This window comes from Echinops telfairi, unplaced genomic scaffold, assembly GCF_000313985.2.
Source record: "Echinops telfairi isolate 266 unplaced genomic scaffold, ASM31398v2 ScPeMD7_60;HRSCAF=208, whole genome shotgun sequence".
Classification (NCBI taxonomy): Eukaryota; Metazoa; Chordata; class Mammalia; order Afrosoricida; family Tenrecidae; genus Echinops; species Echinops telfairi.
The window spans coordinates 42,148,634-42,165,471 of NW_022103958.1; the positions used below are offsets into that span (position 1 = coordinate 42,148,634).

Below are 16,838 nucleotides of genomic sequence, written 5' to 3' on the forward strand. Positions count from 1 at the left end.
AGACTCTTCTAAGAGGAGGAGGAAAGCCCAGGGGAAACATTAATAAAATGTTAATGTTCCAAACAGAATGCTTTGGGAGAAGTAGAAGAGCTGGTGCCAATGTCAGTGAGGTTTTGACTAAGATTCTTTTTACTCTGTGGAAGTTTGATGCCAATTGGAGGAAAAATTAATCAAACTATGCCAGTATTGATTTTCTTAAAAAACATTTTCTGGAGTAAACTTCTTGAACATTTTATATATATAATATTTATTTATTTCCCCATTTTTTAGTTTTAAAAACATCTACTTAAATTACTCTCTGACAGTTTCTAAACCCCTGTCCAGCTGTTCAGCTGAAACAGTTGCATCATATGTACATAAGTGCCAGCAAAACAAAAAGCAGGGACTGTAAATCCAATGGGTAACAGATACAGAATCTAAAGAGTGTTGTGGCTTTCATTTTAGAGTGAGCTGGGACTGCGTGTAGCATAGGATATCATGTAAGGTTCTTTGAAGATGATAGCCAAACGCAGTCTAGCTCCTAGCATGTCCTGTCCATCCTCAAGTTACTACATAGAGCATCCCTAAAGTTGACTTGCCAGGTGATCCCTTTTTTCGTGTCACGGGGTAATTTTTTAATAACAGTGCGGTGGGCCAGAGTTCTCGAAAGGGAGCATTGGGACACTTGACAGTCTCTGGAGATGTTTTTGGTCATTATATCTTGGGTGGAAGCATCTAGGGATGCTACTAAACACCCCACAGTTGACAGGACAGCTGTCCACAGCAAAGAAGTATGTGGTCCCAAATGTCAATATTACCAAGGCTGAGAAATCTCGCCTAGACAGTGGTCAAATTGCCATTCTCAGTAATGCTTGAAAAATTTTACTTAAACCTGTAACAGAAGTGTAGTGCTAACAGTACATTTCAGCTACCACTTAAATTACCTTGTCTTCATAGAAAAGCTCTTCTTAAGTTTCAATTTTATGACAAAATAACAATACTTTATAAATTATAATCAATGGTTCAAGAGGGAGTGGGGAGTGGGGAGGAGCTGATATCAAGGTCTCAAGTAGAAAGCAAAGGTTTTGAGAATGATGGCAACAAATTTACAATGTGCTTGATACAATGGATGCATGTGTGGATTGTGACAAGACTTGTACGAGCCCGCAATAAAATGATTTTTAAAAAAGGTTCAATTTAGGATACTGTGAAGATTACCTATTGGGGAACAAAGGATAATTATTCCCATGATACAGTAGAGGCTCTAGCTTTCTGTCTCTTCTCTGTTTTTCTGCGTGTCACTTTTGAGCATCTATATGGTAGGATTCACTTCAGTATTATGCTTAGAAGTTAAAGACTTTTATGCTCTTTTAAACATAAAAAGATGAAGTAATATATTAATTTATTCAACAAATGTTCATTTAGAAATAAATATTAATATATATTGACTACTCAGCTTTCTGATTGCCCTGTAGCTAATTCACTTGGATTTTATTAACAGGATCAGGAGAAGGCCTGGGGAAAATAATCCAGAGATTTCCACAGAAGGACTGGGATGATACACCTTTTCCACAGGGAATTGAATTGGTATGTTTGTGCTGCATTATTGCACACTTTTCTTTTTTTAATAATTATACTTTCCCCATATTTTCAAATGTCTTTAAATGTTTCAGTAATTGGTTTGTTTGGGATTTTCTGTACAATGTGCTTTATGTGAATGTTTACACAGTAAATTAATTTCCCACTCAATTCACACGTAAATTGTTCCATAACACTGATTTCTCTTGCAGCAATTTGTCAGCTCTCTCCCCATTTCCCAGTTCCCATCCCTCTAGTTTCCCTGCCCTGCTTGCCTTCCTGTCTTTGCTGTTGGGCAAATGCGGTTTGAGCTCATATAATTGATTGTTCTAAGGAGCACAGTCCTCGTGCGTGTTAGCACTTATTTTGTAACCTAATATTTTATTGGCTTAAAGGTGAACCCCCCCAGGTTAAAAGAGTATTTTCAGAGGATAGTCATGGGGAGTTCCCCCAGGGCCCATCAGTCCAAGAAGTCTGGTCTTTTTTATGTGTAAGGAATTTGAATTTTGTTCTACAGCCCTCCTGCCCCCCATTCTAACCCAGTCTTTTTACTATGATCCTGGTCAGAGAGGTTAGTGGTGGGCACCATCCAGTTTTTCTGGTCTCAATAGCAGAGGCTGTGATTCATAAGGGCCATGAGTTCTATGGACTAATTGCTTCCATGGGTGTGGGGGAAGGGCCAGCCCCCCACCACTAATCACGGGTTTGACAGACGCAATTGTACGGTTGAGATATATAAATATTATATTAAAGTCATAGGGAGCATGAGAGATAGAAGAGAGATTGAAATAATGGAGTCAGACACATTTCATAGTAGCAATGCTCACCTCAGCCCTGCTTGGTGGTCCACGTGGAGGGAGGGGGAGGGGAAGGAGAACAAGGGGAAAGGGAACAGGGGAGGAGAGGGAGCTGAGAGAGGCCAAGAGGGGAGCCCAAGAGAGAGCTCTTTATTGCTAACCCAGGCCCATATACCTTTGGGGAGAGTGCAAGGCCACCAATTACAGGTAAAGACATATGTCCCAGGAAAGGGTTGTGCTATAGGTAATACAGTAATGGGAGGGTGGTGGTCTAGGGATATATAGGCAATAGGAAGAGGAGGGATTGGGGATATACATGTGGCAAGATGGGCGGATCCTAGATTCAGGATGGCAGTCTAATTTTGAATGTCACTGAGCCAGTTTGACCTGTTCCTTGGCTCAGCTATAGAGACCATTATCAGTAGGGTATGAACTCCGACTACATGGACCAAGCTAAGGGTTGTAAATCTTTAGGGAGAAGTAGCCCATTGTCCTTAACAGCAGGGAGGGGGCCTACCTGTAGTCTGGCAACTGACTGTCTTCAGTGAGGTAACTTGACAATTATTTACCATTAGCTGCAAGCAGTGTTCCAAGTCTAACATATTTGGGAGAACTCTTTCTGTCTCCCACACATGGGTCTTGGGCTTCTTCGCTCTCCTCTGCTCTGGCCGGAAGAGACCAAGAGTTGAATCTTAGAGGGCCTCTGCAAGCTTTTGAGACTGTATGCGACTCACTCAACAAGGATGTAGAACATACTGTCTGTGAACTAACGATAACATTCACATCTTTGGGAACGGAAAATATCCCGCAGATTTTTCAAGTAAAAAATACCTTAGCTTGAGTGCTGATTTACCACCAAAAATATTTATTGTATTTCAAGAATTGAAAATGCCAGGCTTGTTTTCTTTGTTTGTTTCTTTGTTTGTTTTAGTGAAAAACAATAAGAAACACAAACCAAGAGCTAGCGAGGTTGGTTTAATGATAAACAGTCAGGATTTAAGTTTTGTCTGGAAATCTGAATTCTTTTCTTCCTAGCTACAAGAGCTGTAGGTTGCATTGTATATGGTAGAGAATTGTAACTCCTTTAATTTTTGTCAGCCTCTAAAAAAAACTTTTTGAGCTAATAACGGTGAGTACAAGAATGAAGAAAATGTTCTTAAACCTATTGTAGTGATGATTGTACAATTCTTCTGGATGTGATTGAACTATTGAGTTGTGCATGACATGAGAATTTTATGCCAATGAAGCTGTTATAAAAACTTTTTATTGTGAATTAGATGAAGGTTTACAGACCATTAGTTTGGCATTCAACAATTCATAGATATTTTGCTTCTACTCATCCATTACAATCTTCAGTGTATCATCATTTATCCCACATCTGCCCTGAGGTTCCTGTTTCCATGCTTCGTTTCTTAACCCTGGTGGGAACTTTATCCTTGGGTAAAATCTGCCATTTTGATTATTCTAACATGAAGGTGAGTTTAATTCCAGACCTGAAAGATGAAGAGTTAGTCTTAGGAGTCCCACCAGTTTCTATTGAGCCAGTAAGCCTGGTCTCTATAGGTTTGAGTTCTGCTCCCCATTTCTCCCCACTCTATCCAGGTCCTTCTAATATGATCCTTTTCAGAGAAGTTGGTAGAGGTAGCCCGTGTCAGCCATTGTTAAGAGATTTAGAAAAGGGAACCTAGTTCCGGATGCCCAGGACACACTTTTGTGGTGGCAGATGTATGGTGGTAAAATACAGGTATAGCAAGATGCTCAGTGAAGTGTCTGGCAAATCTGACAATGTTTTGTGGTATGGTTCTCCAACCATACTGGAGTGAATGTATGTATATATTTATACATTGCATGTGTATACACACACCCACACACGTCTATGAGTGGTGCCCTCCAGGCAGTTCTCACTGAGAGACATTTGGTTATTTGGTAACAAGACTCTGGAGCAGATTGCCTGTGTTGATTACCAACTGCACAGTATGACTTTGGTTAAGTAACTTTACCAATTTTGGGTATCAGAACACTCATCTGTAAAATCAGAATGATTCTACTCATCTCATAGGGAAGGTCCCTGAGTGGCACAAAGGGTTTGTACTGGACTCTGTACTTAAAGTTTGTAGCTCTGATCCACTCAGCTGTAACACAGAACAAAGGCTGTGTTCAAAGATTACAACCAAGAAAACCCTACGTAGCAATTTTATTCTGTAACACATGGGTCTTTATAAGCCAGAAACTACTTGAAGGTAATGGCTTTAATCTCATAGGAATGCTGTGAAGATAAAAATGGAGGTGGGGAAATATGCATAAAATGCTCAGAACAATGGCTTGCATGAAATAAGTGTCAATAAATGAGCTAGCAGATTGTTTATTGTTGTTACTGTTGCTGTCTGTTTGACATTTTGTGCTGCCCCTCACCCCCACCCCCACTACCATTCTTCTGTTAGCATGAATCAGAAGTATCTATCAGAATGAAACTGATGTTAAAAACTTCTCATCCCAGCTAGTAACTGTCTTGTTCTACTGAACTGGGGATAAAAGGTGCATCAGTGCTTACTTTTCTTTGTCATAAGCCAGTTGTATAAAGAATGCTGTGGGTCCTGTAGGCCTACAAAGAGAATAAGTCTTGAATTGTGATTTTAAAAATGGATAAAAATGTGAGAGTTTATGTGATCTTTTTGGAAAGTCCCTTGTATACCTTTATTCTTTCCCTATTGCCTGCACATCCCATTACTTGGCCTTAAGGTGTGGATAATCAGGTTTCTGTACTATAAAAGCTTTCAACCCATTTCAGCATCCTTTTTAGTGACGAAAAGGAAAAATTTGGGTCTGGAGACCTTACAGAACCTTTTGTTAGCTCTTGCCTCTCTTCATATCAAAGTCTAGTGATGTAAACCACAACAAAAAACCCAGACCCACTGCCATCATATCAATTTTAATTCATAGTGCCCTATATAAATGATGACAATATAAACAGTGAATACTACCTTTATGAATTTCAGTAAGAACAGATATTATGGGACAGAGAGAAGATCATGGATTGTCATAGATTGTCTTATTTAGGTAAGGACTGAAAAAAGATAATTTTTATAATTTGAAAATCAATGGAGTGTTGTTGTTGTTGTTCAGTGCCGTCAAGTGGGTTCCAACCTATAAAAACTGCATGCACAGCAGAAGGAGACACTGCCCACTCCTGCACCAGCCTCACAATTGCGCCTAGGCTTGAGACCATTGTTGCAACCACTGTCAATCTATCTCCTTGCGGGCCTTCCTCTTTTTCACTAGCCCTCTGCTTTACCAAACATAATGTCCTTCTCCAGGGACTGGTCACTCCTGACAGTATGTCCAAAGTACGTAAGAGGAAGTCTTGCCATCCTTGCCTCTAAGGGACATTCTGGTTGTTGTTTTTCCAAGACAGATTTGTTTGTCCTTTCAGCAGTCCACGGTACTTTCAATAATCCAACACCACAATTCAAATGCATCAGTTTTTCTTTGGCCTTCTTTATTTTGTGTCCAACTTTCACGGAGTCCTGGTGGTGCAGTGGTTATGCATTGGGCTGCGATCTGCATAGTCAGCAGTTTGACACCCACAGTAGTTCCTCAGGAGAAAGACTGGACTGGGCTTTCCACATCCATAAACAGTCTCAGAAACCCACAGTGGGTCACTATGAGTCAGCATTGAGTTGATGGCAGCGGGAGAGAAAGAGAGAGAGAGAGAACTTTCACATGAGTATGAGGCAATTGAAAATATCATGGCTTGGGTCAGGCATAGCTTAGTCTTCAAAGCAACATCCTTGCTTTTCAATACTCTAAAGACATATTGGTCCAATTGTGGGGATTTGGGTCTTCCTTATATTGAGTCATAGTTCCACCGATCTTCCTCCAGTAGCAAGAGAGAGAGATACATTGAGTATCCTTCTTGGTAAAGAGTAGCTTTTTCTTTTATAAAGACATGTTAGTTCTAGTGCAGTCAGGGTCTCTCCAGGTACAAGTCAAGTCAGGTACTGCTGGAGTTGGTGAAATGGACGGTCTAAGACAGCAGTTCTCAACCTGTGGGTCGCGACCCCTTTGGGAGTCGAACAACCCTTTCACAGGGGTCACCCGATTCATAACAGTAGCAAAATTATAGTTATGAAGTAGCAATGAAAATAATTTTATGGTTGGGGAGTCACCACAATATGAGGAACTATATTAAAGGGTCACAGCATTAGAAAGGTTGAAAACCACTGTAATCTAAGACATAGACAGAACTTCTAACCTTTCTTTACCTGTGGTTTCCTAGCTCACTTTATGACAAAGTCTTAGCATTTCAAAGATTTTTTTTCAATTGGATGAAATTTTAAAGAATACTGATCTGTTGAATTATGTTAGGAAAATTTTTAACTTTTTCATAATTGATAACAATTCTGATCCTTTAACATCCTTTGTGTTTTTGATGGGCAAACGTATTTTATCTCTATCAAATCCTATTTTTTAACATAGTAGAATCATTTACTGCTTTGTTGCTTTTATTTGTTGCCTTGTGCTATCGCATGTGTTAGAAATGTGTAACTGTTCTGCCTACAGACGTCTAGCCAATAACATAAATAACTGAGGTATGCCTTATAATCTTGAGTAACTCTTGTAGCTCTGTGCTCTCTAAATTAGTGTTCTGTATTTTATCTCTCTGTGTTCTTACATCCATTGCAATAGCTACACAGAACTCACAGAGAAAGCTCATGATTAAAAAGTATATTAAGGAAGTTAACAAGTTGTAATACCGTTGAGAAATGCTCAGGGTTGAGCTGTGTATAAGGACATGTTACAAAGTTCTGCCAAGTCAGCTCATAAATGCCCAAATGGCTTACCACTTTGTTATAAGCATCAATCTCAAAGACATTCGTGTAGTTTAAGCTCTGTGGGTCAGCCAATCCAGTTTCCTGAATTAAGTGCCCATAGGCACCCGACTCCAATAAGCCTCAGCCCAAAGGCACTTAGCTCCACTTCCATGTGTCAGCAAGCCCAGCTCCCTCATTCAGTGCCGAGACACACCCTGCTCCAGCAAGCCAGCCTGCTGCACAAAACTATCAACTTTACTGGCTCCGTGAGTGGGAAGTCCATCACTCTGTCCCATGCTCTGGCTGCTGGTTCTGATGGCATATCTGTTTCTGGGCCCAGGAAATTCATTGCGCGGGGATCTCTGGTCTAGAGGACAGGTTCCACTCCTGGCTCTTGCTGGTAATGGGATCCCTCCTGCTTCTCAGAGGGCTCATTTTATACACAGCAGGATAGCATTCCTGGGAATCTTATTTGCAATTACTGACCAGTGAATTCTATCAGTATCTACCCCCACCTTTTTACCAGACCCATGCATGGAAAAGTCATTTGGTGTGGGAGTTTGAGACTTAGGCTAGAAAAACCACATAAAATAATTCACTGCCTCTGCAGCACTATGATCAGGATGAGCCCAATTGTGTTGGTTTATTTGAAGGTAGTCTGACACTGTCCCTAACTGGTTTGATTCCAGGCTGATCCTTTCCAGTGATTGACAGAAAAAAATCTTACTCCTTCCAAGGTGGTGGAAAAACTTTAGCTTATAACATTTAATGTTAATATCTAACATTTGAAAAAATATATAGGCTATGATTAACCCTAAGGAGACTATTGATAGTGGTGCATCTAATTAATTTACAGGTAAGGAAACCGAGGCTTAGGTTAAATTTCACCGAAGTCTGACATGTAAGATGTAGCAGAGTGGGGCTGCAAACCCAGGTCTTTGGACCCTTACTCTTGGCCAAGATGTGAGTATGTTCTAGGAGTGAAACTTGACACTCTGGGTAGCGTTTGTATCTTATTGTACCTGCAGGCTTCTGAATCTGAGGACAGGGTTCTGCAGTTTGCAAGGACTGAGATGGAAAGACCTGCGAAGAGAACACTGAGTTATTGAATAGAGATCAAATTTATTATTGTTTTTATCTGATGACAAATCTGGATCCAGAGAACAGTATTTATTTTCTGTTACTTCCTCTCAGAAAGCACATGGAGGGGTGGAGTGGAGGGAGGTGGAAGGGGGTTTAGGGAAGGGGGATAGGAGCTTCAGAAGTCTGTGGCAAAATTCCCTTATCATTTAATTCAATGTTTCCATGAATTTTTGTAACCCTATTTGTATTTAAATTATAAACAAAATATAATTGCATTCAGCCTGGAGACTAAACTCCAAGCCTTCTCCAGAAGGATTTTGGGAATCTATTCGTTTGTAAATCAAATCCAGTATTTAATTTAGAGCATAGTGAATTTACTTTCTTGATTTTAAAATAGAAACTACCTTCTTTTTCTTTTCTTCTATTGAAAAGTAGTGAACTTCAGTTTGGAAGGACTTTAAAAATAAAGATATGAAAATACGCTTAACCAAACATAATGACTACTTTTCCAATTCTAGGATATTTTTATCCCTTTCTTGTGCTTTTTAGGCATACAAGGAAACCACAGACAGCCATATAAATAAAGTTTCAGTTAAATTTAGTGACAATATTTCAAAGAACATTAAAGCATTGTTTTGCTGAGGTATTCTATGGCTAACAATCTATTTCTGACTTTGGGAGCAAATGTTGTCATTGGCTAAGTCATAGACATCAGCAAAATGACATTGTTTGGCACTTGGCTCTTTTTACTAACATGCCCTGTCTCAGAAATTAATCTTTTAACATAATCAGAAAATATGCCCAAATCTGTACTAGGGAATGCATACATACACTGAGGCATTTGTAGATATGCGTGAGTTTTCTAGATGACTAAAGTAACTACAATAAATAAATTTTCTGGTGTGAGTGAAAGAGAACAAGACATTTCATTAGAATTTCCAAATATGAGGCCTCAAGCCATTTGTTCAGTTCTTTAACTTATAGACAAGCAACTTAACTACTTTTGACATAAATTTAGTCTTCTGTAAATTTAAGTGTAATTTAAGAGGGAAAAAAAATCTTGTAATCAGCATGCTGTAGATGTAACATAGGAGAAGTACCTTAGTATGGAATTATATTTGAAAGCAGATAAGTATATTTAAGTATCATACAATGCTTTGATTCTTTAATCTGTTTAGAATGAAGCAAATATAACAAAAGCTTTAGTACTCATCTGACCTAGATAGAAAGACGGTTTGGCTATGGAACTGAGTTTAGAAAGATTGGAAGAGAATTTTATCCCTTCTTTGTAGAGGAAAATGTATGGAAGGAGAATGAGTTAGTGAACATTTTGTCGGACAGAATCAGGGTTCACAAATATCTTAAGAGGCTAGAGTTATGGACCCTTTATCAAAGAAGGTAAAATATAATAGGTACAAATATAGGCTCTTGCAAGGGAGGAGAACAAGCCAGCTGTATACATAATGTAGAATAAGGCTAAGTTGAATAATATTTGAGAAATTCAAGAAGCCAGTTAAAAGTAATTATACACATAATTTTTAGACATGCAAGTACTAGCAGTAGCATCTAAAGTCACTGTGCTGGGGTAGGGCCCTTGGGGATGAATTCAGATTTAAAGATGATTCAGAGCTTGGTGTGCAGAACATATGGAAGAACTCTTGATTATGCGTAAACTTGAGGCTGAACATGTAAGAATATTGCTCTGAAGTATTAAAAGATGGCCTTTAAAATATACTACAGACTTTCAAAGTTAATTTCAAAACAAAGTAAGTGGGCATCAATAGGATTTAAGCTTGACAGATGATTTTTGCTCACATTTTTGTTTCCTGCTTTTGCCACTTTGAAATCACAAAACCACATGTCAGAGAACCTAGTGGATCTTAGAGGGTGAATCTGAGGTATTGGATTCTTTCGAGTTCTTGTGGAAGAGACTAGTTAGAGGACATCATACTGTGGGCATCTTGATGTTGTTCTTGGATTCTGTATGTTCACATACGTGTACGTGGTTTGTTATCTTGTACTAGACTTTGATTATTCACAGTTCCATTCATCTCACCAGTTAATTGTTGTCCTCAATTATGCTGAGAAATCTTTCCCCTCCTTACTCTCTCTAGTCAACTACTTCAACATGACTCTTGAAACCACCAGAGACAAGATTTTCTTACTATACTGGTTGTCTGCCATACTTGAATCTTTGAGACCATAGAAAACATTGTAGGAAAGATGCAGATATATACATGTTATTTTCAGTATGTCCCTCTTCACCAAATGGGGTACTTACTGCAGATCATCTCTCATCTAGTGGTCCACTACATCACATCTATGGGTTATTCTAAATGTTCCTATTTCCAGTTCCAGTTTTTGGCTCTTTCATTCCCAGTGACCCCAGCTGTCCTTTGTATTACTAAAAAATAAATTAAATTATTTCTTTACTTCCTCTCTTACAACTAATTTTATATATTTTTAATTATGAAATAGTTGCAATACACATTCTTAATTTGCTCTCTTCATTTCTTTAAGACAAGTATGGTATAGTGGAAAGAATATGGGACCTGGAATTTTAAAACTTTGAGAAAAGTTAACTTAGTTTTTTTGGACAATAATACTTTTCATACTGGGCTATTATCAGCTGATGGCTTTAGTTCAAATTTAATATTATAGTACCTTAGCATCCACTGCCCTATTAAACTTCTGACGTCTGGTTGTTGCCCCCTCCATTCAGAAACCATGAAGTTGAAGTGTATACCCTTATAAAGTGATCAACTGGAGATATGAGTTGTATAGTCAAGTGTGTCAAACAAATCAGAGAATGCTTTGGCTATTCGAAAGAATGACATCAGGGGTCTTAAAGACTAATCTTAAAGCAAGCAGCCATCTGTATGAGCTATCAGCTAAGTCTGGACCAAAATAGCATACCAGCCCAGGTGGCCCAAGAATTGTAAATCCTAAAGCACAAGATCAAAGGGGCAATTTTATTAGAGCTTAAATTCTGAGCACCTGGTTTGCAGAAGGCTGTGGATGACAGTGAAAACCTCAGATCCACGTGTAGAGTTTCCACATGAATTAAGCTTCCATTGAATTCCCTTGGACCATTAACCAGGGATGTGAATAGTCTTATCTTGCCCTCAGAGTGCACTGGAAAGTGGATTACTGCAGATATAGTAAGGTAAACATTTAGCATATTATCTTTTGTTTTCCCCTTTGATCCATGTTTAGTTTGTTCTAGGTTTGATTATCTTCTGCTTTCTCTTGAATTAAGGTTTTTCTGTATTTAATTTTGTGGTCATTGTTGAGGTTTTTTGTATGATCTTCTTTATATGAAATTCAGGATAGATAAATATATAGAGATAGTAACTAGATTAATAGTACTTTGGGTTATGGCAGGAGAGTTTGGGTGGGTAGAAAATGGGGAGATAACAATGATACACAAATGAAGAAAATGTTCTAAAATTGATTGTGGTAATCATTGTACAACTCTTTTAATTTAAACCACTGAATTATATGGTACTTGAATTATATGTCAATAAGACTTTTTAAAAGTTAAAGTATATTCATTTTTTGGTGTTGGTATGCTAGCTGTTATAACAAAGAAATCTTGAAATCTTAGTTTAACATGATAGAAGCGGTTTGGTTTTTGTTTACATGAAGTCTAATTAGGGGCAGATGGGAGTGGGATTTGCCATCTTAATTGTGTGGTCATCTTGGATGTGAACATTCTTTTTGTAGAAGAAGTCATTTTAAACATGGTGATAGTACAGACTTTTTAAAATGGGTTAAGCCCATAGAAACAGTGTATATTGCCGTTATCCTCATGCATTGATCAGAAGTCAGTGACCCAGCCACAGTTAGCTGTTTGGGGAGGTTGGCAAGTAAAGCCCTAGTCTGTGCCTACAAGAAAAAGGACCATGACTGGAGTGAAGTCTTCTCTGCCACCGCGGCCTGTTGGCTCCAGAGACCTTCCCCCGCACCAATGCAGTTTTCCCCGTGCCGCTTCTCTTACTATCACATCTCCTATTGCTTCTCTCGCTGGCAATTTTTTCCTTAGCCCCTCACTGCACAGTTTATGTAATGCTCACTTTTCAGTTTTCTGGTGTTTCATTTTCTCTGAAGAGTAAAGGGATCAGTACTCTTGTTAGTCTTCAGGGTTTGTATCCTAGTCATGTATTTGATGATCACTACAATTCCTATAATGTAGTGATATTGCCTACATTTCTCAAGCAAAGCTATCCCTATTTTGGTATCTATTTCTAACACTGGCTTTCCAATATGGAGGTTGTTCTGGATCACAATTAGTCCTTGCTTAATTTCACTTACAGCAATTTCCCCATAGGTAAACTCACTCTTGGGTAACCGTGCAACCTGTTATTCAAAGCAGAAAGCTTTTGAGAATGAAAGTGGATGAAATGGGAAAACAGGTATAAAAGTTGGACTCTCTTGAACAGAAGTAATGTGTATGGTTGCTTATATAAATGTGGACATATAGCTACAAAATAATAGCCACTGTGTTAGTCTGGGTAGAGTAGAGAAACAAATTCTTAGACAGTCATATGTGTGTGTATAAGAAAGAACTTCATATACAAGAGCAGTTTACTATTGAGAAAACATCCCAGTCCAGATCAAGTCCATATGTTCGATATTAGAACATATGTCCGATAACAATCTATCAAGCCCTCTTCAGACTCACGAAACACATGCAGTGATGCCAAATACAGGAACCCAAGCAGAAAGCGAATTCTGAGAATGATGAGGGCAAGGAATGTATAAATGTGCTTTACACAATTGATGTGTGTGTGGATTGTGATAAGAGTTGTATGAGCCCCAATAAAATGATTTAAAGAAAAAAGGAGGAGAGTGAAACTGGAGTCTTGTGACAAATAAGTTCACTTCCAACAATAAAAAAAAGAAGAAGAGAGAGAAGTTGTCAAAGATTTCATTTTACTTGGATCCCTAATCAATGCTCATGGAATTAGAAGTCAGGAAATCAAATGGCATATTGCATTTGTCAGATCTGCTAAATAAGGCTTCTTTAAAGTGTTGACAAGTAAGGATTTCATTTTGAGGACTAAAGTGAGCCTGACACAAGTCATGGTATTTTCAGTCACTTCATGTGCATCTGAAAGTTGGACAATTAACAAGGAAGACTGAAGAAGAACTAATGCATTTGAACTATTGTGTTGGAGAAAAATTTTGAAAGTATCATGGACTTCCAGAAGAACAAATAAATCTGTTTTGGAAGAAATACAGCATTCACTTCTCAGAAATGAAAATAGTGAAACTCCGTCTTTCAGACCCCGGGGTTCCTGGAATTAGCTCCTCATTTTCCTTTTTCCCATCCTCCTCCCTCCCCACTACCCTCTCCTTCATGAACCCTTAATAGTTTATAAATTATTATTTTATCTTATCTTACACTGCCCAGCGTCTCCCTTCACCCATCCTTTTGTTGTCCATCCCCCAGAGAGGATGTTATATGTAGATCCTTGTGATTGATTCCCTTTTCTTACCCCCCCCCCCACTTCCCTCCAGATATCACCACTCATCGCTGGTCCTGAGGGGTTCATCTGTTCTAGATTCTCCGTGTTTCCAGTTCCCATCTGTACCGCTGTGCATCCTCTGGTCTAACCAGGTTTGCAAGGTAGAATTGTGATCATGATAGTTGGGGGGAGGAAGCATTTAAGAACTAGAGGAAGGTTGTGAGTTTCATTATTGCTACACTGAACCCTGAGTGACTCATCTCCTCCCTACTAACCCTCTGCAAGGTATGTCCAGTTGTCTACAGATGGGCATCACGCGCTACCCTCATTCACGATGATATGATCCCGATTCCCCCACCCCCACCCCCTTTGGTGCTTGAAACCTGGCCCCTTCGGCCCTTCATGATCACACATGCTGGTGTGCTGCTTCCATGTGGGCTGTGTTGCTTCACTTTCATGCCTTTAAGTCCCCAGATGCTATAGGTCTTGATAGCCGGGCACCATCAGCCTTCTTCACCACAATTACTTATGCACACATTCATCTTCAGAGTATATGTGGGGAAGGTGATCACACAATGATGGTTTTTGTTCTTTGGTGTCTGCTATCTGATTCCTTCAACACCTCGTGTTCACACAGGCTTGTGTGCTTCTTCTCTGTGGGCTTTGTTGCTTCTGAGCTAGATGGCAGCTTGTTTGCCTTTTTTCTTTAAGCTGCTCAGACCCCTGTTTAGGTTTGAGGGCTAAGGAATCTGGAGAGGATTCTCTCTCTTCTTTATTGTGATGTCTCTTGATCCAGCTGTGAGGATTTGTTTTCTTTACTTTGAGTGGTAGTCCATATTTAATGCTGTAGTCTTTAATCTTCATCAGAATGTCCCTGAAGCCCCCTTGGCTTTCAGCAAGCAAGGTTGTATCATTTACATAATCCTAGGTTGTTAGTGAGCCTTCATCCAATTCTGATGCCTCATTCGCCTCCATATAGTTCACCTTCTAGGTTGAGTATTACAATGCATAGCATCCCATTATGTATATACTCAAACAAGTTGATTTATCTATTTTCCCCTATAAGCATTCACATTGTTTCCATCTCCTGCTATTGTGAATAGTGCTGTGATGAACATGAGTTTACATATATATCTGTTCATGCTGTGTTCCTTATTTCTGGAGGTTATATCCCAGGCAGTGTGATTGCTGGGTCATATGGCATTTCTATTCCCAATTGTTTGAGGAAGCACCATACCACTTTCCATAGTAGTTGTACCAGGTCAACTTGTTATGCCATTCATCATATTTTCAGAGGTATGTAAGGAATACTTTCTTTAAATACCACCCTCCTCGCCAAGATTATTTGTCTAGTGAAGGGTTTTTTTGGTGATCCAGATACCCTATACTTACTATATATCTACATTTCTAGTTAGCTTGTCTATGTCCACTAACAGTTTCCTATTGTATTACACTGAAATGTGTGTACTAACGTGGCATGGTAGGAATGGTTTTTGACATCTCTTTAAATACAATAAAACTAAGTAATGTAGGCTAATATTTCATAAATTAATCATGAGAAAATAGTAGTTATGTTTATTTCTTTAAATGGCTAATTCTGGCTAGTTTAATAAAGATACATTAATTTAGGAAGGTCAGGAATTATCCAGAAACGTAAATATGTGTGGGAATTGAGATCATTTCTAAAGTTAAGAAAAATTTGTAGAAAGTCAAGATTTGGGAAACAAAAGAGAAAAATTACAATTTTTACTAAATTAATTTTTTTAGTGCCAAAATTTCTCTTCATTCATTTCATGGAAGACTTTGGTGATAAAAGGATGGGCAGCAGAGTAAAATGACAAGCAGGGCATAGTAGAAAAGGGTTATTAGCTCAAGCATTTCAGTAGTTTACAGTTTATAGAACAAATCAGTTTTCCATTCAACAACTCACACACATTTTGTTTCAGGCCATTGGTTGCAATCTCTACACTGTAATATCCCTTATCCCACTTTCTCCCTGTTTCCTGCTTTCATTCCTCCTCTTTCTAAACATTCCTGCCTTTTAAATTTTGCCCTTGGGCCCATGCTGCCCTTTTGATCTCAAATGATTGATTATTCTGAAAAGTGCTTACCTCTCTAGTTTTTGGGTGTTGTTTTTTTTTAACCTTTCTATTGTTTGGCTGGAATTGAACCTGGGAGTAAATCAGTTCCAGGTCTGAAGGGAGACTAAGGACCATAGTTTTAGGGGTCCTGTTATTCTCTATCTGACCAGTAAACCTGATCAGGATTTTGAGTTTGTTCTATTTTTCTCTCTATCCAGAGCCTTTTAATTTGGTCATGTTCAGAGTGGTTGGTAATAATAGCTAGGCACCATCTGGTTCTTCTAGTCTTAAGATCTTGGAAGCTGGTGTTCACATGGTCTATTGGTCAACTGGACAAATTGTTTCCAACTTTCTTCATTTGTCTTTGTTCTGACAAGGAAAGACTAATAGGTAAAACTTGGCTGCTCACAAGCTTTCAAGCCTCAATAAAGTAGAATGTAAAACATTGTCTTTGTCCACTGTGACCTTGGTGTCTCTTAAGACTATGGTCCTGAACCCCAAGCCCTAAGGTGTTTGGTTATAGCTAAGCAATTTTCATAATTTCCCCTTGTCTGCACTACTATATTCACAGATATATTTTAGCAGTGGTAAATTCATGTGTAGAAATATTCATTACCTTGTAAAGCTCTTCGAAACCATCTCCCTTGTCTAAGAATGGTAAAATCTCCGACTTTTAACTCTGCAAAAGCATTTTTAAACTATATCAAACATGCTTTGTATTAGATTTTTAAAGTCCCCTCCCCCAACTACTTTAAAAATTTTATTTATTTATTTATTTTAAAAATCATTTTATTGGGGACTCATACAACTCTTATCACAATCCATACATACATCAATTGTATAAAGCACATTTGAACCTTCATTACGCTCATCATTCTCAAAACATTTGCTCTCCTCGTAAGCTCCTGGCATCAGTTCCTCACTTTTCCACCTCCCTTCCCGCTCCCCCCTCCCTCATGAACCCTTGATAATTTATAAATTATTATTTTGTTATGTCTTGCCCTGTCTGACATCTCCCTTCACCCACTTTTCTGTTGT

The 16,838-nt window shown here is 38.6% G+C and overlaps 1 protein-coding gene across 1 annotated transcript in view; it reads left to right on the top strand.

Annotated features, from left to right (window-relative positions):
• Nucleotides 1-720: 720 nt before the first annotated feature.
• SBF2 (SET binding factor 2) overlaps nt 721-16,838 on the top strand; it is a 353,360-nt gene continuing 337,242 nt past the window's right edge. Inside the window, exons 1-2 of the mRNA XM_045291145.1 lie at nt 721-844; nt 1,481-1,566. Coding sequence (XP_045147080.1) covers nt 721-844; nt 1,481-1,566 — 210 coding nt within the window. The remainder of the gene's footprint in view (nt 845-1,480; nt 1,567-16,838) is intronic.